The 26,174-nt window shown below is 41.9% G+C and overlaps 1 protein-coding gene across 1 annotated transcript in view; it reads left to right on the top strand.

Annotated features, from left to right (window-relative positions):
• Positions 1-305: 305 nt before the first annotated feature.
• The window catches only part of LOC144590752 (ral guanine nucleotide dissociation stimulator-like), an 84,446-nt gene continuing 58,577 nt past the window's right edge, over positions 306-26,174 (top strand). Inside the window, exon 1 of the mRNA XM_078395169.1 lies at positions 306-540. Within this exon, the coding sequence (XP_078251295.1) occupies positions 457-540 (84 nt within the window). The 5' untranslated portion in view covers positions 306-456. The remainder of the gene's footprint in view (positions 541-26,174) is intronic.

Below are 26,174 nucleotides of genomic sequence, written 5' to 3' on the forward strand. Positions count from 1 at the left end.
CCATAAGTGTAGGTACAAAAATACATATGCAGCTGGCTGATAGTTATTTTTGTAGCTACAATGATGGGCAGTGGTCTTGAGGGACGCACGTCAGTTTACACTAATTGAATTGATCCGATTTTTGAGCCACAGGCACATAACGGGATAAGGCCGCGGTGACTCCACAGCAGCGGTGAACTAACTGTTCATTCCGTTTGACAAGCATCTGGCATGGTTTGACAATAAATAAAATGCAAATCATGTTGAGGGAGGGCGATAGATTCGCTAGCTGCTGAGGATAGAGGATATCTCGAGGGCCGCAGTGAGAGAGGAAGGAAGCTTTGTTACAGCGTCCGGCCACATCTCGGTGAGAAATAAGAGCGAGGGGGAGTTTCCCAGCTTGTCCCGTCGAGCTTGTTACTCGAGTGCGTGGCGAATACAGCATGTGAAAGGTCCACTATTCACCACACCGGAGAAATGGAGACAAAATCGCTGTTTAATCTCCAAAAAGCACTCGCACAGCCCGTGAAAGTCTGCATGTTTGATCTGCTGGACGATGCGGTAAGTCAGATGTTAAGATCTGCCCCTTGGTACTCGGTTAAAATTGGCCACCCGCTGTCTCAGCACCGCCCAGTGCAGAGTTGCCGCGGGGTAGGAATGATGGCCAGGCTCGGAGCAATTCGTCTTTCGAGTTTATTTACTGATTGCTGCGTACCGAGGAGAAAGTGAGCTAAACAACACATACAATAGATTGTGCTGAACAAGTTTGCTTATCATTTGCTCGCTTTGATGGGCCGGCCACACGGTAGTTTGCATTGAAGACATTACCTTTGCAGTCAAAAGGGCATTTGCATAAAACCAATAACAATACAGGCACTGTTTACATCGAATTAAATACAGAATGCAGGAAATACACAGGAGGTCAGAAAGCACGTTTCCTCTTTTCACTGATATTATCTGACCACCTCTGTATTTACAACATCTTTTATTTAAGATGTTGCTTGTCCCGTCCGCCTGTCCATCTTTTATTTACAGATTGTCCAATCTTGGGTCAAGGTGGAACTATGGAGACACCACAGCAAAAGTTATTAATCATGATTATCCTAATTTTTAACTTTGATCATACTGTCAGGTGCCCTGTGCAGTTATTATTTTAAAAGTGCCACTAAAATGAGCTTCTGTGAGTTTTTGAACAAATGAAGAGGATGTTAAAGAGATTAACTTTCTGTGGATCTGTTGCCTGCACCTTTCAATATTGAACCATTGTCACCTTAGCAGTTAAGGAAAGCGCAAGTGTTATCTTCACCTCCCCTTTACAAACCCATTCCTTAAAGAGGTAGGAACCACTCAGACATGTGGCAAAGATAACAAGGGATCTTGGTGTTTGAGCATCTCACTACTGCAGCTCCATGAGAATGGAATCTTTCTCCCTGGTCCCTGGAATTTAGAAACTGAGGGCGATTTGTGGTTTACACAGTTCTGTTAGTCTTCCAGACATGGCCCCAGGAGGAGGTTCGGCCAACCTTGCCAACTCTCCCAGTTGAAAACCTATCTATTGAATTAAGTTTTTGATCACCTGCATATATAGCCCACACACGTGCATGCAAAAACTTGCACGCAAGCGAACATACAAAACCGGTTCTCCCTGCAGATTCTAGTCAAAGATCTGAAGTAAAATTTTGGTTAACACACTTCCACTCTGGGCAAAATCCTTTAGGGAATAACTCTGTGTTATGGTGAAACATCAGCACAAGCATACAGTTGCTTTGGAAAGATTTAAAACAACAAAACACCATCACATTATTACAGAAGAAACAAGAAACTTCTAATGTTGGAATCTGAAGCAAAAAAACCAAATTGACAGAGGAAACCAGCAGGTCAGGTAGCCTCTGTGGAGGAAAAGAGACCATCCCTTTCCCTCCATAGATGATGCTGCCAGGCTCACTGAGTACCACCATTAATTTGCATCTTGCATAGGATTATAGAAGTTTACCTCATAAAAGGTGCCGTTTAACCTGTGAGTCCATGCCAAATGATAACTGGAAATTTATTCAGGACATTGTTTCTGTTATCCTTGCAACAGCGTTCTTACTGTAATTCCATGAAAAGTGTTATTTTATTCAAAAACAAGAACGTGATACAGCATTAACAATAAATCCTTTGATCTCTCCACATTTACCTAAAGGCTCCAAAGCATTGATCAGGTGTTGATGCCTTTCTCTTCCAATGCTCATTCCTTGAAGAAGGAATTCCTTTGCAGGCTACTCGACACCAATTACACTTCCCATTGAATGGCGACATCTTTATGCAATCGGTAAGGTTCGTCCTGTGGTGAAGGATTTTATGGAAGTCACACAACTTTTTCAATGAGAAGCATTATTCACCAGAACAAAATGCAAATATTCTGCCAAGTATTAACCTACAATTCAACTTTGGAGCTTCAAACTGCACAACACAGATCTGTTCTTTTGTGCCACAATCTAGTCACTGGTATTAAAACAATTACGGGAGTTGTCGTTTCACTAGTCAGCTTGCTCTCTGAACTTTCATTGTTTACTCCAGCAAATGTTCTCCAGCTAACTCCTTCTGAAAAAAGAAAAATAAATTCCAGTGTACCTTCTTGACAGTGATCATGTGGTTTGGTGTATCCTTCTTTTGTAAAGATCCATCCAATTTTCATCCCACACATGGAGTATTGTGTTCAGTTTTGGTCACCCCGTTATATGAAAGATGCCATTAAGCTAGAAACACTGCACAACAGAGAAGATTTGCAAACAAAGAAGATTTGCAAGGATGTTGTCAGGACTCAAAGGCCAGAACTATCGTGAAAGGAGAGGTGGGAGTGGGACAAAGTCCAGCAACTAAGCCTCCCTCACCTATAGATAGACACAAAGAGCTGAAGTAACTCAACGAGTCAGGCAGCATCTCTGGAGAAAAAAAGATGAGACGTTTCGGGTCGGGACCCTTCTTCAGTGTATCATCAGTATACACCAGCATCTGCAGTTCCTTTCTACACCCCTTCCCCCCTCACCCATATCCACCTCTCACTTACCAGGTGGGCCAAGTGCAGGAAAATGAGAACAGCATTAATGGGGCATCTTGGTCAACGTATAAAATGGGCTGTAGCGTTTGTTTTGTGCTGAGTGACTCTAAATCTTGCTTCTTGCTTCTTTCGCCCCTCATTTCCCATCTCCTCCCTCTGCTGAGTGCTGTAAACTGCTTTTCACAACTGTTGCATGCAGTTGATGTACAGTGGCTCAGAAAAACAACCTACGCAAGTAAAGCTTAGTCATTCAGGAACATTGGCGCATGTTGTTTCAAAGCATTTTAAATGGGGATGGTTGGCATGCATGTTTAAGGATGCTTGAGATTTCCCTGCAAAGGAGGTGAATGGTAAAGGGAAAACATTTCAATACTAGCTTTGAAAGTACGAGAAAAAACAGATGGTTTTGATTTCTGTGTTTTGCTTTGGATACGCAAGTTTATTCAAGTACGCAATCAACTTTATTCTGTCTAATACGTGTCCTAGCCTCACAATACATGAGAGAGCTCTTGCGATGGTTTAGATTTATTATTGCCACGCCTACCGAGATACAGTGAAAAGTTTTGTTTTGCATGCAATCCAAACAAGTCAGATATGCCATGTATGAACACAATCGAGTCAATCTCGAATGTAATAGTTAAAGCAAAGACGAAGATACAGAGTGCAGAATATAGTTCTCAGCATTGTAGTGCATCAGATCCATTGACAATGCCCAATGTCTTCAATGGGGTTGAGGTGAATCAGAGCCTGTGGAAGGACCATTCAGAACCTGGTAATGGAGCTAGAGAGTAGGCATAGATTGTCTTCTATGGATTATATAGTGGTAGGAAAGGCAGATAATTGGTAGTATAAAATGTCATTGTGCTCTTTGTTCCCATGGTCAACATATCAGGTGAGGAACAGGTTGTAGAATAGGCATTTTTAATGGATGCTATAAAAGAAAGGGAAAGAGAGACAGAGACAGAATGATCACCATTTCTAATAAGCAGAAGTCATTTAATTCTGAGTATTAGGTTTGCACTCTGTTATCAAGGGGATTTTTCATTTACATTTTGTATTAGTCCACGTGGGTTTTATTTTCCAGTCTAACTACAGTACATCTGTTATGACTGCACCATGGTAATAGTGATATCGAAAGTGCTTTTGGCACCACATTCTAAATTTATGCAATTTTTTTTCCCCTCAGCATTTTTCTGAAAAAAATGTTTTTCCCCTCGGCATTCTTCTGAAGAAATTATTATTTGTGTCAGGTTTTTTTTCCGTGTGTAAGGGAAAGGGTGGTAAAAAGATGAACATCTATATTGAAGATGAGAGTCGGGCAGTAGAATGGATGAATGGGAGGAAGACTGGTAGTCTACAGATATAGTAGGATTACCGGGCAGTCAGGAACTTACGTGAGCACCTGATCATTCTGAACTGAGAAAAGTGGTTTGTTAAAAGAGTGTAATAAAAGGTTGGACTGTAACAATTTATAATGTTAACTGTTAGGGGCAGAAGTCCCTAGAGTGTAAATGGTAGGGAGGATTAATTTAAGAACAAAGGTGAGGAACATAGAGTATTCCAAGTCGATAAGTAACATTTTTTTAAACTTTTGTAGCCCCTGAACAGTGGGAGATATCCACAGACACAGCTTGTCAGGGGCTCGATCACTAATCAGAAGAAGTGGAATTTCTTACCCTGGAGTGCAGTAAATCTTCGGAATTCTTTACTCCAGAGGGATGTGATGCTCAATATGTATTTTCAAAGGTGGGATCAATAGAGTTTAGGGCGATGAAAGGTTATAGTGCAATTGAAGGCAAAGATCAGTTCAGCTGTGAATGGCAAAGTAAGCTCAAAGATGTCTGAATAATGCCCACTCTTGTGTGGCAACAGAATATAACTACATCTCTAAACCAATCCTATCAGTTAAATGCCCTAAGTCATTTCACAGGAGCTTTGTCAGACAGAATTTGACATCTATCCAAATAATAAGGTATTGGCATGGATGAATTTTAAAGAGAACCTGAAAGGAGATGACAGAAATTTAGGGGCAAAATTCCAGATGGCAGCAGTTACTGTAGCGGCACAGAAAATGGGCGCTGCGCGAGAGATACAGGCAGTAAGAATGCAGAGTTAATCCCCTAGAAAGGGCTGATACTGTGAATAAATCATAAATAGCATGTCAAAGGCAGTGGCATTGTAGAGAATGGAAGGTGTGTTGAAGCTCTAAATAACAATTGTACTCAACATTTGTGACTTATGTCACACAAGCAGGTGGGGAAAAAAATAGCAAGGGACTGCATTGGATTGAAAGTCTTGTAAATATTGGGTGGAATGGTTCCTTATTGATGTAATCGGGGAATTCCAGAGTTTTGAACCAACAAGAGAAAACAATAATGCTTTAGAGCATTTGTTGCCTTTTGTAAATGCCTTCACACGGTAGTGATGATTGGCTGCAATCTGTGGTGAAGGTACTCTGCAGAGCTGTTGGGGAGAGAGTATCGGGATTTTGGAGAAGCAACAAAGAAGGACCAGTCATATTTTCCCAAGATAGGATGGTTGTGCAACTTGGAGGGGACCGTGCTGGAGGTACTGCTCCTACATGGCCACTGTCTTTGACTTTCTCGGTGAAAAAGATCATGGGTCGACGAGTGGCAGCATAGTATTTTGCGTATGACATAGTCTGCAAGATCGGTGGCACCGCCTCTTGTGGGGAGCAACTACTGATGTAAGTTAATCACACAGTTCATGTAACTAATTTAGAACTTATTATTTTTTTAGTGCATTATATCCCTCTGAAAATTAGCTCGATTAACTTCCCTTTATCGGCAGCTGTTTCTGATCTGACTCAGATTCAGTGTTTTTCCAACTGCCTCTCGGGAGTACTTTCCACATGACAGCAACTCACCATGCAAATCTTTCATTCTCATTTCTTTCTAGTTTCTTTTCTCATTCTCTTGAATCTTTGTCCTCTGGTTACTGACTCCGCTATTGCGGAAAAACTGTTTCCTCATAACGAGATGCATATCGATACCCATCATGATTTTAAAGACGTATTAAATCATCTGTTAAATGCCCCTGGTCTGAGGGGGGTGAATCTGAATGACTTCTCTCTATTCACATCTTCAAACTGATGGAATAGGGGGAGGGAGAAAGCTGGCAAGAGAAGTGGAGGTAGTGCAAAGCTTGAAAAATGGTAGGAGGATGCAGGTGAAAGGGTTGATTGGCGGATTGGTGGAGCAAGTGTCAAATGCGAGAGGTAAAAAGGAGACAAGAGGTTGTCAGAAAAAAAGAGAAGGGGAGGTGTTAAATGTAGAGATACGGGGTGGAAGGGAGATAAAAGGAAAATATTTGACCCAGGGATGGGAGATGAGTGTACAGAGGAGGGGTAAGGAGCAGGGTGTCTAGTGTGACGGGTGAAACGTGTGAGTACTGAGGTTGGAATGAAATTGGAGAATTCAAAGATAGCAACAGAGACATGGAGGTGATAAATGGAGTCCACAAAGGGGGGGACTATAGATTATGGAATCTGATAAAAATGGAGGAATGGGAGCCAGATAAGGGAAGGATGGTCCACACCCCTCTGGACCTGCATTGCTGTAACAAGAGCAGCTTAGTACAAGGGTCAAGCACAAAGAATTGGACCGATTGTATTTAAACAATGTCTTGTTTCGTAGAAATAATGTGACTCATACTAACTGCACTGAGTTGTAGTGTTGAGCTGAGATTGTTTTTGAAACAAGATAGTTTACTAAAGAACCAAAGTGCCATACCAATGCTACTAAAGAGCCAAAGAAATATTGATTTTGAAATCTGAATACAAAGGTAATTTTACTTTAATGGTACGCTAGATTGATAACTCTGATAAAGTCGTGTCATTAAGATAAAAACTGCCATCTCTGCTCAATTATTAACCCGACTCTGACAACCTAGACTGTTTCTATCATAAAAATAATATAGCACAAAAATTGGCCCATCTGTCCAACTTGTTCATACTGACCAAGATGCCTACCAAAGCTAGTCCTAATTGCCCCATATCCCTCTAAACCTTTCCTATTTATGTACCAGTCCACACATCTTTTAAATGTTGTTATTGTACCTGCTTCAACCATTTCTTCCTACCACTCATTTCATAAATGTAAAAACTGTCAGTGAAAAAGTGGCGTCTCGGGTTCCAGTTAAATCTTTTCCCTCTCACTTTAACCCTTTGCCCTCTAGTTCTTGATTCCCAACTCTGGGGGGGAAAAGACTACGTGCATTCACCCAATCTATGCCCCTCATGATATACACCTCTAGTCACTCCTCAGTCTTCATCGCTTCAAGCAATAAAGTCTTAGCTTGCTCAACCTCCTCCTATAGCTCAGCCCCTTGAGTCCTCGTGAATCCTTTCTGCACCTTTTCCAAATTAATGACATCTTTCTTGATAATAGCATGACCCCACTCAACAGAATACTCCAATTGCAACCTCTCCAATGTTTTCTACATCTGCAACATAACGTCCCAGCCTCTGTACTGCACTGTTGGAAATTACATATTTGAGCTGAGACATTAAAGCAAAGGATGGTTTGTCTCTCTAGTGGTCATAAAATATCCTATAATTTTATCTGAAATCTTTTTATACATTATGAAGAGCACTGTATATACAGTGCTTACTGTACACTATATTTTGAATAGACAGCTCACTTTATCTATTATACAGAATAGAGTGCACATTTTGCCAATTATATATACTACATCTTGCATAAATTGTTAAAGGGAAGAGCATGCATTCAATATGCGACAGGGGAAAGAGCATATTATAAATAATGTGAAATGTTTTATGCATTGTTATATATACAATATACAGAACTGTACATCTTGCATATCTTAATGAGTATTTTGGGTTTCAAATTACACATATTCTGCTCAAGCTTCACTTCTGGGATTTGTGGCATTGAACTCTGTGATCGGGTTGCTGTTTTTGTAGCTGTCATTTCATAAATTCTATCCACATGCCCTGTGATTGCTTGGTGCTCAATTTAGGAGGGGGGAAAAAAAGAGAGAAACTCTTCTTAAACAGAATGTAAAGTTCCTGCTTGGAATCATGGTGCCCTGTGCAATAATGTGCAGATGTTATTACAATGTTGTTCAGAGGCTGAGACTAAGATCCCTCGTATAAAAAAAGAATTCTGGGTGGTCTACTTTAACTTATCCAATGAATGAAAATGGTCTCTTTACTGTCAGGTCGATAGAGATACAGTGAAATGCTTGTTCTGCATACGATCCATCAACTTATACAAAACTTGAGTACAATAGATCCTCTCCTGAAACAGCACACAGAGTTGCCACGTTCTGGTGCTACCTTGCACCTTCCAAGTCTCTGAACAATCTGACCCAAGCCTGAGGAGGCATGCAAATGTTTATATTTTTCACTTTTAAGCCCTGTGTTCTGGTGGCTCTGGATCAATGAAGTAGGGGTGGCCTGGCCCAGGGTGATGCTGCCTGCTCCTTCCACTGCCATTCCGTGTGGCTGCCAGAGGCTGCGCTCGATCCACTTGCTCATCTGGTTGCTTGCTGTAGGGCCTCTCATGGCTGTCTCTGCCACCACCATGTCTCTACCACTACCATGTCTCGATACCACCATTTTCCCCCTGCAACGCCTCCAGCTGCCACTTCACACTTCCGTGCGCCGTGGACGACGTAACCTGCTTCCTGACCTGATCTTGGACATTTGAGGGCGCAGGAGGTGAGTTATAACCACAGACTTTCCTCCCTCACCTTCCACCACAAAAAAAATCATTGTGCAGTGATTTGCAATGCCCTGGCTGATGATATTTTTATAACACATTCATGCAGCATCCTTGGCAAGGACGGCCTTTCTTGCTTATTCCCTGAGTGAACTGTGGTACTTTCAGAGGAAATCTACATTGGTATGGGTATGAACTCTCAGGAAAGGCCAGGTAAAGGTGGCACCTGAAGGGCATATGGTAAACCAAATGGGTTTTTAATTACAATCTGGAAGTTTGATAGTCACCATTACTGAGACAGGCCTTTTAATTCCCGATATAGACATTTAACTGAATTCATCAGCAGCTATGGTAAGATTTGAGCTATTGTCTTTGCATCATTAGTCACGTTTTTCCACTTTGATGCTCCACTTATTCTATCATCTTGCAGGTGATGGGAATATAGTCAATTGCAGCTTTTGTTAAAGGATCAATGTACACTTGAATATAAGTAGGAGTAGGGCAATCGGTCCCTCGTGCCTGCTTTTCCTTTCAATCTTCATGGCTGAAGGCAATTGTATAAGATGTCTAGGAAATGTATTGCACAAAATGCATAATGATCCAATGTAAATTACCCAGTTATATTTAAGAAAATGGATGAGAAAAATTGTAGTGCTGCTGGAAAAGAACAAGGGAATGCAACTCATTAGATAATGTTTTGAAGAGTTATCAGAGGTATCATGGGTTGAATGACCTTTTCCTTTGCTCTCTCAATCATAGTGATGTAGCATTGAAATATTTTGCCATGAGCAATTTTGCATGAGGGTTTTCTGACATGAGGCAAGGTTACTGAGGAAGATGCATTGATCTCCTGAGTCCAAATAAGGTTGCAGAGAGCATAATTCCCAATTCCTCGATCCAGATGTGAGTAGAGTAGAAAACTTTGCTGCTTCAAAATTAATGGGACAAATAAAATAGCAGACTAAAGTTCCTGAGTGTAATTGACACTTGCGAAGTTGAAAGATGATTACAAGTTAAATTGTAGGAAAATCCCAATGCTCCTACTGAGATGTGTTATTGCCATGTCTCACTCCTTTGAAGTCTGATTGCGAGACAGATGCTAATTTCTGAAAATACTCCACAAAGCTGACTAAAGGATGTCACTGAGCAAGAAGGGTGTCACAGGCTTTAACAAGAGGTCTGATTCAAGCCCTCCATTTGGTGGAATACCTCTCTGTTCACAGTGCCTTTTCTGTACAGCAGTATGTGTAGGGTTGGAGCAGTTGGATATTTTACACGTGCGTTGTGAAATAGAAGAGGAAAGGTTACTCCTGGCAAGATATTAAATTAGACTAGAATTCCTGAAAATTCTCTCAGTTCTGATTCGGCTGATGATACTCTTTTCTGAGTCAGATGGTTGTAGGCTATAGGTTCCTCTCCAGACTCTTGTCCACAAAAGTCTGGAGAGGACTGGCCCTCCAGTACAGTGCTGAGTGACTACTGCACTATTGGAGGCTATGAAACTAACCCTTTGTGCTTTCAGCTAGATGGAACCAACCAAGAAGATTTGCCTTGGTGTGATAACCGATATTTATCTCTCAATCAATATCGCAAACCAAGTTGTATGTACATTATCATATTGCTGTTTTGTTGGAGCATGCTTAAATTTCCTGTCCTGCTTCTTGTGTTACTTTATTGGCCACTGGAAATGTCCTTTATTTACTGTTAACATTTTAGGCTGTTTGAGGTTGCAAAAGATGCAAAAAAGCACAAGGCTTTCTTTTTCAGGACTTCTGTATTTCAAATTTAGTTTGATTTTATATGAAAGATCACACTAGATGTCATCGGGTTCATGTTTCCATGGTGTGGTGAGCACCGCAACTTTCTCTGCACAGATGTTTGGCAGGCCAGCTTCTTTCTTCAATCTGTAGTGAGCTAGATGACCACAACTAGGAAGAGATGGGGGGAAAAGCTGGGTTTCTGACTGTTAGGTTCCACAAATAGAGAGTCTGAACAGTTTGTACAGTCTGATCGGCTGAGTCAGAGGAAGGGTCCTGACCCGAAGTGTCACCTATCCATGTTCTCCAGAAATGCCTGACCTGCTGAGTTACTCCCAGCACTCTGTGTCTTTTCTTATAAACTAGTATCTGCAGTTCCTTGTTTCTACACGTCTGGATAGGTTTGGGCTTTGCCGGGACACCCAAACTCCCCTCCAATTGTTTATCATTTTTTGTGTTATCTGATTGTGCCATCACTGGTGATTTTAAAGGAAATCAGAGGAACTACAGAGGGAGAAATAACTGAACGATGGCTGGTTCTAGTCGAGAAAAAAACAAGATTAGGAACCGGAAAGTGAAGATATGGGCAAAAGATTGGCAAAGATGGAACATATTGGTCAGAATAGATGAGTTAGGCCAAAGGGCCTGTATCTGTGATGGACGATGTAGGTTAAAGGGTCCGTATCTGTGATGGGCAATGAAGGCTAAAGGGCCTGGATCTGTGCTGCATGACTTTGCGGCTCTTGCCCAAGGACCAACCTGACAAAATAATCTAATATTTCCATAATGTTGATTGTGGAGATGAGCACATCCAACTGCTCTTCCCCCCCCCCCTACTGGAGAACATGCCAGATGTCTTTCTTGATTCTCGAGGCAACATTGTAGGCTCTGCCAGTGTTGCTTGCAGACATTACTAGCTCTGTACATTTATGAAATGTTCCTGGCTCACAATCCATGAGTCCCAGCTGCAGCCGACAATTAAACAAACTGATTGGCTGCCACGTGAGCAGGACACTGACGTTTTTCACTTGCAGGAAAACACTTGGAATGAGGGCAGGGGGTGATAGACAGACAGGGCAGAGTATCTGGCCTGGCCTCTCAATCAACATAATTACAGTGAGTTACAGCTAATCCCTTCAACCAGTTTGCAGCAGTTTTGAACATCTTCCTTTTGAATAAACCTTTCCAACCTGAACCACACTGATACCCTAACCATAATCGAGGACTGTTGTATTGTTTGACACCAGCTTGTCTTTCATTAATGAAAACACTTCTAGTCACATTGTGTGGTTTCCTGGTGAGTTACATTATATAATTATTTCAGAGCTGCCTAAGGGTGCTGCATGGTTGTCCTCCGTCTTGCCAATAACCTCTGTGACCTGGAAGTGCTTGCATTTGCCACAACTTTTACATCCTTGTGATATTTATTTAAGCGTTCCAGTAATCCAGAGTAAATTTACACGCGTTACTGAGTATTAAACTTTGTGCTTCAGCTTAAAGGTTCAAGACAGGCCATCTGCAGGTCGAGAACAGAGGGGGAACCGTCAGGGGGGGGGTTCTTGGAGTGAGGGGGGGGGGGGGGATGGTATCGGGGCCGGGTGGCCTGCTCCCACGTGAAGCGGCAAGCAGTAGATGGGACGGTTCGATTAACTTTTGTGTAACTTTGTTGGCGGCAAAACATTGTGACACTTTTGTACTGCCTAGGCGAGGTTTGCCACATGATTTTACCAGGTTGTACGCAAAACATTTCACTGTACCTAGGTACATGTGACAATAAAGTATCATTGAATTGAATCATTGCATTCTGTTGATGCTGGTGTTTAAACTGCATGTGAGCTATTCGCACCATGCTTCATTAATCTCCATGCAAGTAATCCAGATGTCCAGTCTAATAATCAAGGGACAAGAGTTCAAATTGATGCAGAGGGTGGGTAATTAGTTTAATCAGGAAGAGAAACCTGTACCTGACTGATCTGTCTTGGTTCTCGCATGCCCTCTAAAATGACCTGGCAAGTATCTTTTTATTCAAAATAACTCTAAGCATTGCAGTATGAAGGGGACTGCGCACTGTTGCAGGTGTGTCTCTGATGAAATGTTAAACTAATGCCCTTTCTGCTCTCTCAGTCATGCGAGACCACTCTTCATTATATCAAGGAAGAGAACATAATTTTCATGGATAGACACAAATGCTGGAGTAATTCAGCGGGACAGGCAGCATCTCTGGATAGAAGGAATGGGTAACGTTTCGGGTCGACACACTTCTTCAGACTGAGAGTCAGGGGAGAGGGGAAACGAGAGATATGGAAGAAGGGTCTTGACCCGAAACGTCACCCATTCCTTCTATCCAGAGGTGTTGCCTGAGTTACTCCAGCATTTTGTGTCTATCTCCGGTGTAAACCAGCATCTGCAGTTCTTTGCTATACAAATGGGTCATTCTGGCTTTTATTTACCCTTTATTCAACACTTAGAATCACAGAGCAGTGCAACATGGAAACAGGCCCTTCGGCCCATTTCTTGGGTAGTCCAATTTGCTGCATTTGACCCATATCCCTCTAATTCCTTCCTATCCATGTATCTGTCCAAATATCTTCTGAAAGTCATAATTGTATCTGCTTCTGTGGCTTCCTCTGGCAACTTATTCCAGATATGGGTTACTCTCTGAGTGGAAAAAGCTGCCCCTCGGTCTCTCTTAAATCTCTCAACTAAAACCTCTGCCCTATGGGGGAAAAATACTGAGTGCTCACTTTACCCATACCCCTCATGAATTTGTATACTTCAATAAGGACATTCCTCAGCCTCCTACGCTCTGGGATTTTTTTTTTGGAAAAATTGTATTATTCAGTCATTGTTGCATTGCTGTACAGATCATCTGTTGCAATTGCTATATTACCTTCAAAGGCACTTAGCTGCCAGTAAAAGGTTTTGGGATATTCTGTAAGAGATGGGAAATGGCTGTCCGAATGCATTCTTTACCAGCATTCCTAGCTTTCCCTTAAACATATCAACACAACTTTCCTTAACCATTCTGTATGGCAGTGTCTTCCATATTTTCCTCACTATCTCTCTCACTGCACCAGAGGATATCTCTGTGCGGCAGAAAGACTTTAGAAACTCAACCCAGAAATCCTCATCAAAAAACCTGATTGCAGCATTTTGAGGGATTTGGAAGGGTTAATAATAGTTGTTGGGAGCAGAGATGCCAATTTGATGCTTTGATTGCCGGATGTTCACAAGTTGCCGAATGAATGTAATATTTTGTGGTTAACAAAACCTACACTCTGCATTTGTGTTTGCAAATCCCTTTAAAGGTCAGTAATATAGAAGATGTGGAAAGCTGAGTTTACATGATTTGTGGTGTGGAGCACAACATATCCTGTGCACACAAGGCAAGGAAGCGTTAGCACAGTCTTGTTACCATATGGCGATATCATTATAGGGGATCCTGGGCAAGATCAAGGTCCATGTCACTTGAGGACAGGAAACTAGGTAAGGGAACAAAGCAGAGCATGTCTGATGTGGGCAATAGTTTGAATGATGAATTAAGTTGTAACCAGATTAATGAAGCAGGTTTGGATGGAGTTGTGCCTCTGTGTACATGGTAAGGTCAAGCCAACTTGTGATGGGAGAGATGGAGAAATTTCATTGATTAATGTTGGGGAATTGTTGCCCGGGTGATAAAATGCAATGATGCTGTTCTTTATGACCCCAGCATACAAACTCCTTGTTTAATCACCATGAAACCAATGCAGATTCACATTGCTGGCATGGTTCTTTTGCTCTTTATCTTCCCCAAGCAAGTTCCACACTGATTACATATGAGCCCATGTATTTCCGAGTCTAGTGGATGACACCAGTCATTGCCTTGGTTAAGGACTCTCATTTTGGAGGCAAAGTAGCTCTAAAGTGAAGCTCTTGACAATGAAAGATCTGCAATTTGTAAGCCCTCCTGTAAACTCAGCAAAATAGCATTGGATTTTCACAATCTAAGGACAGGCCTCCTTAGATCTGCTGTCTGGTACCAGGTAAACATGTACAGCCTATTCCATGCTTGGGTTGTTGGCAACTAAACTGACATTGTCAACCCAGGCTAGCCCAGGTGCAAAGGAGGTGCAGACTCCCAGTGAGTCTGAAACAATCCTGTCAAAGTGAAGATGAATTACCTATGAGCATGGACCATTTACTGTCAATGAATCAAAGCAACTCTAAACTGCTCACACTGGATCATTTGAGCCAACACTTGGTGAAACAAGATGAGCATATGCTGGGCGGAGGAGGATTATGGCAGCATCTAAGATTCTAAGTGATCCAAGATCAAAGTTGCATCCGTCAAGAGTGTTCAATGTCATATACATTGAAATGGATAATTGAAATTTGTGCTTGCAGTGTTGACTTGCATCAACGTTGACTCAACCACAAAATATTGGCAACAGGCATTTGTCAGCTGTTGCACTTTGCACTTTTTGCCTGCTATAATAACAAATGGCTGAGCTCTGCCACATCAATGATGCCTCCAGAGTCAGTGGATTGGTGGAGGTTCAGAGTGCATCTCAAACAGATGAGATGTGCAGTATACGATGTGCAGTGGTCAACGTCTGACAAAGTGCTAACCAACAAGTTTTGAAAGATTGGACAAATAGAAAGGAAATGTTGGCTTGGAAATTGATGGCACTGAATAAGAAAGGCACTTGGTAATGCATCCCCAGGAAATGAAAAGCTTGCTTCTGCATAAGGACCATGAAATCATTGGTCTGCTTTAAAAAAAAACTTCATCTAGGACCTGTGAGGAAGGAGGTTCTGATCACTTTTTTAAAAGTTTTTTTAAAAATCATCTGTTTCCCAGCTGGAAAAAGAATTGGGAAAGGACAGTAAATGCTGACAGCCACACACACAAAACTTGTAAAATGCCTGACATTTTGCATCATGATTGATAAAAAGTGATTAAAATAAGAATTATGGAATATATTTATTTGCACCATTGGTTCAAAAAAGTTCTCAAATAACAAAAACACAATTTCTGCATGAATTACAAGCTGTGATTAAGAACAGATGGAACAACAAGATGGGATCCAAAAAAAACACTGGTTTAAAAAAAAACTGGAATCTCTTGATCAAAGCCAGGATTTGATTAATTCTGATCTTGTGATCAACACACCCTTGTTGCCCTGCCAGAGGCTCACAAGTTTTGTTATTAAAGCCCAATGGTTTATAGTCTCCTCCAAGAGGATCTTGCCATTTTGGTCAGCAGTCATAAAATAATGTCTCTGAGTCAAACTTTGTTTGATGTTGCTCCTGGTAAGGTCACTGGGATATTTGGTTATGTTGGAGATGTTTTAAATACAAGTAGTGGTTGGAATGCATGCACTCAATCACGGGCCTTGCCTTCAGGATGTCAATGTACGGATAGATCTTAACAGGACTGTCTCAAAAACAATACTGTCTTTAGTTCAGTTTAGAGATGCAGTGTGGCAACAGGCCCTTCGGCCCACCTGGTCAGTGCTGGCCAGTGATGCCCGCACACCAACACTATGCTACACACACTAGGGATAATTTACAATTATACCAAGCCAATTAACTTACAAACGTGTACGGCTTTGGCGTGTGGGAGGAAACCAGAGCTCCCAGAGTAAACCCACGCAGGTCACGGGGAGAACATACAAACTCCATAAACACAGCAGCCTTAGTCTGGATCAAACTTGGGTCTATGGTGTTGGAATGCAGCAACTCTTTTGCTGCGCCACCGTGTCTCTGTAAACAAAATAATTTCTGCCAATTGCCACATTTCTGTCTTGCCTATTAGCAGTGTTAAATAATTAAGAGTTGCTGCAAGCACTTGGGTTTCACCTGAAATTGCTAATTGTTGCTCATTAGCTGGAAATCTCAGAGTGCAAAATGAAATGGTTTCACAGGAAACCAGCAATGCGCTGATGGGTGGGGCTGCTGCTTGTGCCTGTTTGAGGAAAACAACAGAGCCCCCACCATCCTCCCCTGCCGGCGGCTAACACGTCCAGCAGTGTAAAAAGCAAAGTGCTGGAGGAGACACAAGGCATTGCAGGTGCTCGTTTAACAACAAAGGCACAGGGTGCTGGAGTAACTCAGCGGATCAGGCAGCATCTCTAAGAGAACATGGATAGGGGATGTTTCGGGTCGGGATCCTTCTTCAGACTGATTGTAAGGGGAGAAAGCTGGAAGTGCACAGAGGGGATGCTGTGAGAGATGGTCTCACAGAACTTTTGTGGGAGAGAGGAGGAAAACTTCTTCAAAGTAGGCATACCTTGAGGAGATACTGCAGTGGAGCAGTAGATTGAGCTCAGCAGGCCAGCGGTACTTGTGGTGGGAAATGGACATAATCTTTCAGGTCGGGTCCCTTTGTCAGATTCAACAAATTCTCTCCACAGGATTATGCTGGCAAGAACCTTATCATAGGAATATTTGGCTCCTCACCTATGAATGGACATGATAGCTGAAGCCATTCCTTGCGAGGAAGTATGCGCTCAACTCAACTCTAATTCTGCTGAGTAAGCAAATGAACCCACCAAGGTTCCCTGCGGGTTCAAAGGGACCAACTTAAAAATGCATTTTCCCTTTCCATTTATAATACTTGGACATGTTGCATCGTTTAAATGAGTTAAGGGCAATTAGTAAATGGATTCATGAGGTGCATCGAAATAGGCTCCTGTGATTATTTGTCACTGATCTTGTCTGTATTAAACATTATTGCAGGGAACAAACCAAGTTTAGCGGATGATTTTGTGTTTAGTTGCTAATGTTAAGTGGGTAGTATTGATTCATTCTCCTATGATAGTTCATCATACAGATATCATGGATTTGTTGTACAAGGAAGGTTTTCTAGAGCTTGGATGAATGAGAGGTGATCTCGTTGAAACATACAAAATTCATACAAAAAAGTTTGACAGGGTGGATGCAGAATGCTGCTTACCTGTCTTGGGGTGTCTTGAACACAGTCTTTAAATCAGGGGTTGGCCATTCTGAACTCAAGAAGATGTTTGTTCACTTAAGGGGTTGGGAATTTCTCTTCCCAAGTGGACTGTGGAGGCTCAGCTGCTGTATGTAAACCAAAAGATCGATAGATTTTGGGACATTGAGGGTATCAAATGGTATGGATTTGTGTAAGAAAGTGGCACTGACGCAAAAGATCAGCGATTATATTATTGATTGGCTGAGCAGGTGCGAGGAGCTGACTGGCCTACTCCTGCTTATGTAGCTTATGTTCTTTCTGCTGAATGCAAAATGGAATGGAATGTACATTGAGCAGCCGAGTCAGTACTTACTGCGTGATGCCATGAAGTGAAAAAAAAACTTTCTCTCACTGGGACATCCATTTTTGGCCTTGTCCTCGATGACATCTCAACTATGGTATGAGCAATGCCTGGTGATTGAAGAGGGAACCATTTACAATTTATACCTTCTCTCAACAACGAACAACTTGGCAATTAATTTTGACGGGAAAGTAGAATCTGAGTGTGAGGACAGACAGACATGGATGAAAAAAGTGATGTGTGACCAACCTCTTTTAAAAGGCAGTCACGAGAGTGAGAGAGAAATGGCCACATTCTGTGCTGTAAACTTTCATGATCCTGCAGCTCTAACTTTGTCGCCAACACCACCTGACAGAATTTGACGATGAAGTGTGGGACAGTTTAACAACCAGCTATACATACTCTACTTCACTCTGATATGGAGCTGTGAGTTTGTGAATCACGTCACCACTTGATCAGGATTCAAGAAAAATAATTACAGAAAGACTGAACATTTTCCATTGTCTCACTTGGCTGAAATCATACAAGATGTTTGGATGAAGAAGGGTTGTCAGTCAATTTTATTTCATTCTTCCAGAATGCCAACTCTACTCTTGCCCTGATATAGCATTGAACTGTTTCTCGAATGAGATCAGTGTTCTGGTCCTGACAAGATTTCCCGGCAATGAACTTCAGCTGTTGATCACTTTCGTGCTGGCATCTGTCCCAAAGTTGGCTTATCATAGTCAGATGGTGTGTGCATCAGTTCCTGCTAAGGCAGTTCAATGAGGAAAGTGACACTAAACTACAGAAACCAGGCTGTGTTGGAGGCAGCCAGTACCAAGTTAAATAGAACTAAATAAGCCATTTAGAATCTTCAGAGAGAAAAATTTGTCATTTAAAAGAAAATATATTTTAAAATTCATAAGAATGTTCGGGAAAAGCAGAGGTAATTTCTCATCCAGCTTCTTACAGCCGAAAGGAAGGGTAAGGTATTGCATTGCAGAGAAATACGTCCATTTATCCTATTGAGTGATAAAAAGCAAGAAGCACTTGTTTTACTAACTATGCCTATTGCAGATACCTGGCTTTGACTCTTCGCTCCTCCCTCCCCTTTCTATTAACTGAGTTAATAGCTGTTTATTCAATTACAGGATTTAAATTTGATGTTTAATTGAAGTCGGGGTTAATAGAGCAAAGATGGTTAATAAGAGATTTAGTTTAAACCCCCCCCCTGCTTACTGACCCACCCAGGTTCCCAGTTAAGCAATGCAAGAGCATTAACACATCTCATCACTCTTTCCAAATCCCTTCAGGATATGACCCCCCTCCCGCTTTGTTTTGTCTCTACTTGTCTTCCAACTCTCAGATTCCACCACGCCTCCAATTCTTACCTCCTGTTTGTTCCCTGGATCTAATTGCTGCAGAAACTCTGGAATTCTCTCCACCACTCTGCCTCTGTCTGGATTTAAGAAGCTCCTTAACAAACTCTCTTGATGATGAAGCTTTTGGGCTACTGTTCTAATAATATCTCGTGATGGAGCTTTAGTTTGAGAAAACCCTGTTGAAATACCTTGGAGTGTTTTGCAGCATTAAATGCATAATGTTACCTACACATAAATCCTCACAGCCAATGCAGCCTTTTAAACATTTTATGCTATTGTGGGAGAGAATCATTGTGGAGGACTGTTAGTTCAGAATAAAGACCTACAAACAGCAAATGAATATGCAGCTGGCTGCTCAACCTTATTTACAGTTCCGACCATATGTTAACCAGGAAACAAGTTGATGATGGTAACGTCGTTTCAGTGCCATGAGTGCCTTTCACCCAACACCTGCAGAAACACAGTACTCTCTCTGTGCGACAGTGAGCGCTGACGTGAGATTGTACAACTGCCACTTAAAGACTCGGAAGTCAGTATCCTGCTGATTAAGCCGAGTGAACGCCAACACACTCAACTGGAAATGCTGGGTGAGGATGGGATCAAGAATCCAGAGTCAAGTCAAGAATGTTTTATTTTCATTTGAACAGACAACTGAACAATGGAATTATTTCTTGCAGCAGCACAACAGATATGTAAACACAGTACACTGTAAACACTATAATAAACAACAAAAAGTTCAGTAAAATATAAAAATAAAACAGACAATAATAGTGCAAAGATAAAAACAGTCCTCTGCAATTCAGAGCTTATTTGGAGGTTGTAATGTTTAATAGCCTGATTATTATAAGACAAAGCTGCTCCAGGACCTGGACGTTACAGTTTTCAGGCTCCTATACCTTCTTCCCAATGGCAGGAGTGAAATGAGAGTGTGGCCAGGGTAGTGTGGGTCTCTGATGATGCTGGCTGCTTTTGTGAGGCAGCGACTCCTGCAGGGCGGCACGGTAGCACAGCGGTAGAGTTGCTGCTTTACAGCGAATGCAGCGCCGGAGACTCAGGTTCGATCCTGACTACGGGTGCTGCACTGTAAGGAGTTTGTACGTTCTCCCCGTGACCTGCGTGGGTTTTCTCCGAGATCTTCGGTTTCCTCCCACACTCCAAAGACGTACAGGTATGTAGGTTAATTGGCTGGGTAAATGTAAAAATTGTCCCTAGTGGGTGTAGGATAGATAGTGTTAATGTGCGGGGATCGCTGGGCGGCACGGACTTGGTGGGCCGAAAAGGCCTGTTTCCGGCTGTATATATATGATATGATATGATATGATATGATATGATCCCATCGATGGTGGGTAGGTCGGTTTCGGTGATGTACTGGGCAGTGTTCACCACTTTTTGCTGTCTTCTTTGTTCCTGGGCATTCGAGATGCCGAAACAGGCCATGTTGCAACCAGTAGTCATTAAACTCTCAAAATATGGCCTTTGGCCTGTGCTGCTTTATTTTCCAGCCGACGGATTGCCATCATATGAATTCAGCAGCGTTCCAAAAGTACCTGAAATGAAAGGAGAAAGGTAGATCAGAGAGAATTAATAATTCATTTTAGAAAACTAATGAAATTTGATGCACAGTGGACCTTTATCAGGAATTTACTAATTTGGAATGAAAATTGTTAAACATATTTTGGGAGAGAGATTACAGAGCCTAGAAGATTGTGCTATTTGTGAGACGAAATCTACTTATCTGATGAGCCCAATTCTTTGTTCATTTTCCCATCGCCACTGATGAATATTAATTCCACCCTGAAAGGTGAGAAAGGATGTTCCTTGAATCAACAATGCAGGGAAGCAGGGCATCTGAAGAGAGAAAGGGGAAAAAAACAAGCAAAGTGGACCATGTGGATCGGCATGGAGCTGTTTGTTTTACTTCAGGCTCAGCCAAGTGTTAACCATCTATCAGTTATTAGTGCACTTGCTCCTGGATCGGATGCCTGGGGGTTAAGCTCCAATTCAATCATTTGAGAAGAAAATCTATATTGATAATGCTGCTAGGGCAGCATCGTAGGTAACCTAAGTGTCTTATGCATGAGAGGTTGAACTGATGTTTTCCCTGTACTTTAAAGTGGATGCAAAGGATCCAAAGATGAATCAGGATAGGTGATGATTTTAGGTTTAATTTCTGTCCATTTTAGGACTCTTTTTGAATCTCTACTAGGAGGGGGAAATGGGTATTTAAATATCCACAACCCATATTCCTTTCAGAAGAGTAGATGGGATTGGGAAGATGTTAGAATCTGACAATGTCTGCCTGCCCTCCCCTTCCTCTCGTAATGTTGGTGTATATTTTGAAAGAAGGTGGTCCACATTACTGAGCTCTAAACAATAAAAGCCAATTCTCTGGATCTGGATTTCCACCAGATATTTCTCAAGAATTCCTCTCAGACATATGTTGGCGTATTAGTGGAAAAATCAAGAAAGGACTTGTATTTACATGCATTTCAGCACCCCGACTCTCTCAAAGCTCAGTGCTTATCAGGTTTATTGAACTGACCTGTCATAAGCTAAGTATTCCTGATCTCCCAATCTACCTCATTGCGATCCTTGCACATTTTGGGGGGATTTTTCCTGCAGCTGTAACACTACATTCTGCACTCTGTTTCCTTTTGCTTTGCACTAGCTTAGAGTACACGTGTATGGATGGTTTAATTGTACTCGTGCGTGGTATGATTTGGCTATCAAACATGTAAAACAAAGTTTTTCACTGTATCGGTACATGTGGCAATAACAAAGAAATACATTGCTTATGAAGTAGAGTTGCCATGACAAACTGAGGAACTTGAAAATTCAATGTTCACATAAAAAGCTCCCAATGATGAGTGATGGCGATCAAAGAGAAAATATTGGCCCGGCCCTCAATTTTTTCCATTGTAGGATTTAAATCTGATGTTTAATTGAAGTCGCGGTTATTAGGTAGTATATAGCAAAGATGGTTAATAAGATATTTAGTTTAAAAAATTTTAAATTGCAAGTTGATTTGAGAGAGTAGATTGGAGAAATTCTTTCCAGGAGTCTTAGAGTTTGGAAACCTGGCAAAAGTATCAGAAATCAGATCAGGATTTTTTTTGGCACGTAAATTGGTGAGTTGGATAAAATGTCTCAGAGGGTGGTGGAAATAAAAGTAATTATAAAATTGAAATGGAAATTGGATATCGAGTTAAAAAGTAAAGTTCAATGCAGGATCAGAGGAAAGAGCAGGGGTTGCTGAGCATGAAGGGTTGAGTGGCATTCTGCTGTGCTTATACTAGTCTTTGATTCTTGTCCAGCCCAGTTTTTGGGCCAGGAAAAGCGGAAAGTCAACTTTCCCTTTTGTTATGCTGTAGGTTGTCCTATTTCTCTGCACAACAGAGGAAGTTCATTTTCCAACAAAACATAACCAGAGATCTGGAAACTCATCGCCTGGAATTTCCTGGGAATTACCCATTAATGCTTTTGCTGAAATGGTCCATGGCAATTATAATTGGTACAGCATATCAAATAGGAAACCCAATTTAACTCAAACTTTTTGGGGAATTCCATTTAATGAAGGCTTTGTTCAGTTTATCAAAATAGAATAGGTATGTCCTGCCAAAGTGACCCCAAATTCACATTTCTAAACCCTGTGGGTCATAGAAAAAAAAGGGAAAGGTGTATAAAGGAATTTATAGCCAACATGAGGTGATCCTATCAGGGAGAAGCATGCAAGCTCAGAGGCAGTAGGGAGAGCTGCATGCTATAATGAAGAGAGAGATTGCCTTCTGAAAGGCAGCACCACTTACATTGTCGAACTTCTTTAACCTTTACCTGAAGAAGGGTCTCGACCCTTCTGGCCTCTGGACACATTAGAGGCAGGAAACATGTTCCCAATGTTGGGGGAGTCCAGAACAAGGGGCCACAGTTTAAGAATAAGGGGTAGGCCATTTAGAACGGAGATGAGGAAGAACTTTTTCAGACAGAGAGTGGTGAAGGTGTGGAATTCTCTGCCTCAGAAGGCAGTGGAGGCCAGTTCGTTGGATGCTTTCGAGAGCTGGATAGAGCTCTTAAGGATAGCGGAGTGAGGGGGTATGGGGAGAAGGCAGGAACGGGGTACTGATTGAGAGTGATCAGCCATGATCGCATTGAATGGCGGTGCTGGCTCGAAGGGCTGAATGGCCTACTCCTGCACCTATTGTCTATTGTCTATTGTGACCCGAAACGTCACCCATTCCTTCTCTCCAGAGATGCTGCCTGTCCTGCTGAGTTACTCCAGCTTTTTGTGTCTATCTTCCTTAATCTTACAATCGTTTCAGCCTGAATTATGTGCTGCATTTCCAGTGCTGCTTTAACCCTTGGCATTCCAATCTGGAATGACGGGTACCAACTGAGCCACTGTTGCCACTTGTGTGGTCCTGGGGCTGTGGACAATGAGAAGGGGCATGTCCTGCACCAGTGGGAGCTTCAGGCTTAGATCAGTAGTGAAGTGTTTCTTATCCTTGACAACAGATTCTCCAGGAGGGTCACGCTGAGGAATGAAATGGTCACTCCTGAACTTGTGTTTCCAGCCCAGAGCTTTGCATGCCTGGAAATGGGTCTGGTCATGGAGTGTTGAGAAATTCTGCAGTGAGCTGATTTTCATCAACAAGGTCCCATATGTACTCCTGGTGAAGACTGTTTGCTTTAATAAACAACATGGGTTTCTAGTCCTTTCATTGATATTGGAAAAGTATAATTTTTTTATCACTTTTATATTTTCTGATCACACATCCATGGGAGAAGGTTGTTAAACTAAAGCTCTGTGGGATCTATATCTATAGGCATAGCAGTGCAGTACTGAGGGTACATGATAACAACAGGTCATGTGGGTAAAGTGTTAAACCTTCTCAGACAGAGTGGTTCCTGTGTTTTGAAAAGGACAGCTTCTGTGCCTGGTCTCCTGGCCAATGTTTATCCCTCAACTAACCTTTAAAACCAAAGCATTTATCTCATTACCCTCTTGGGAGCTTGGCTGTGTATGAATTGACTGCTGCTTTACAACAGGGACTATATTTCAACACCTTCATGAAAGTACTCAGATGGCAGTAAGGATGGAGACTGAAATACCAATACCTGAAGGAGTGCAGTCGTTCAAGAAAGCAGCTCACTGCCTCCTTCTCAAGGGCATTGAGGTGGGCAACCTGGCTCAGCCATATCTCTTGAATGAATAAAAAAAAGTTGGTTCTTCTTTAGAGCTGAGCTATGCAGAGTGCAAAGATTATCCTGTTCTCTGTGTTGATTTGAGCTGTTTCAAACCTCACAGTCACTGAAGGAGGGTGAAGTTATCAGCTCAAATGTTAAGCACAAGGCTCATTCTACCTGGCAAAGATTTTCATAGTATAATTGAAAGAGCAGCAGGATTTTCTCAGTGTCTTTGACCAGCTTTTAAACTGCATTAAGCTCAACTGATTAATGGCAGAACATTGCTGAGGCTCATAAATCAATCATGATCTTATTGAATGGCAAACCAGGCTCAAAGGGGTGTTAGGCCTGTGCCTACTATCTTATATATTATAAACTATATATCTTATAAACTATGTTATTTTCTTATGCACTGAGTCATGGAATATACAGCACAGAAGTAGGCCCTTCGGCCCATTGAGCCTACACCAAACACCCATTTACACTGATCCTATATTTTATTCTCATGGCATCCCCATCAACAAGCCCCAGATTCTACCATTTGTCCTAAACACGAAGCATAATTAACAGCAGTCAACAGGCACATCTTTACAACGTTGGAAGAAATCTACACAGTGACAGGAAGATCATACAAACTCCACGCTTTCACTGCACAAATCCCAAGAGGAATGACTATTAGTTTAAAGTTTAGTTTGCTGTTATCGAAGGGGGAGACAAAAGAACACTAAAGAGACTGCACTGGATATCTGCATTGAACCTGCATCGTTGGAGCTGTGAGGTAGCAGCTCTATCAGTTGCACCGCTGTGCTATTTGAAGTGGGTTTTTATCATTGAAGATTTTCTCCAAAGGCACTGAGAGAATAACAGGAAACTCTTCAGACCCTTAAAGACTTCCAGATTCAATAGTTGCTTCTTACAAGAGAAAGTGCTCTGCTCCTGGCCCTCAGCCAAGCCCATGCAGTATTATCTGTGCGTGACTCATTCTTCATTCACTGACGGACTGGCTTGTTCTACTGTTTGATGTGAGGTCGTGTGGCTGCCACACACTAAAGTTATTTTCCTCTGCTCAACAATAAACAGACCACATGATCTAACCAGTGTGCCAGAGGAGTCGTTGTCTTTCCTCCCCCTTGGAAAATGCCTGATCCCTATGAGCTGTTTTCCCGGATCGCATCTTATCTTGAAGTAAGCAAAAATAATTATGCTATTTATCACAGAATACAGTGGGCCAGCTCAGCTCTTTGCCATTGTTTCTGCCTCAGATAGATAAGTACAAATACAGCAGTGGTGACGGTGGAGGGGTTAGATGGAGGAGGGAAGAATGACACGAAACAATAACATCCAATTTAGTGCTCCCCACATCCTTCCAATGCCGACCACACATCCTGCAGAGTACTTGCACACACGGCAACAAGAATATTGCCTTGAGTATGCTCAGCCCAGACCCGGAAGCCCCATGGAAATCCCACCCTCTTTCAGCGAAAAAATAGGGTGTGCAGAAACCGTTCACAAAGAGCCTTTAATGATGGCATTTGGTGTGGTGTTTCCAGAGGATTCAATTTATAAAATAGTCACTGCACAGATCCCAGGAAGAAAGATTGCAATCGTTTAATATTTGGTTTTGTGTTGTCCAAGAGAGACCAGAACACTAATGAGATGTTAAAATCGTGTGATCATTCCTCCTGTGACTGCACTGAATGTAAAGATCTCCGACACTGTTTATATTTTGCACAGATTGTAGGTAAGAGAGTAGATATGATCTTCAGGTTATCAAATATGGATGTAGTTTTGATCTGAATACTTATTTCACAACTTAAGAACACTAAAGTCATTATGAAGCACTTATGGAGTGACTACAGGATACTGAC

The sequence above is a fragment of the Rhinoraja longicauda genome, unplaced genomic scaffold, assembly GCF_053455715.1.
Source record: "Rhinoraja longicauda isolate Sanriku21f unplaced genomic scaffold, sRhiLon1.1 Scf000284, whole genome shotgun sequence".
Taxonomy (NCBI): domain Eukaryota; kingdom Metazoa; phylum Chordata; class Chondrichthyes; order Rajiformes; family Arhynchobatidae; genus Rhinoraja; species Rhinoraja longicauda.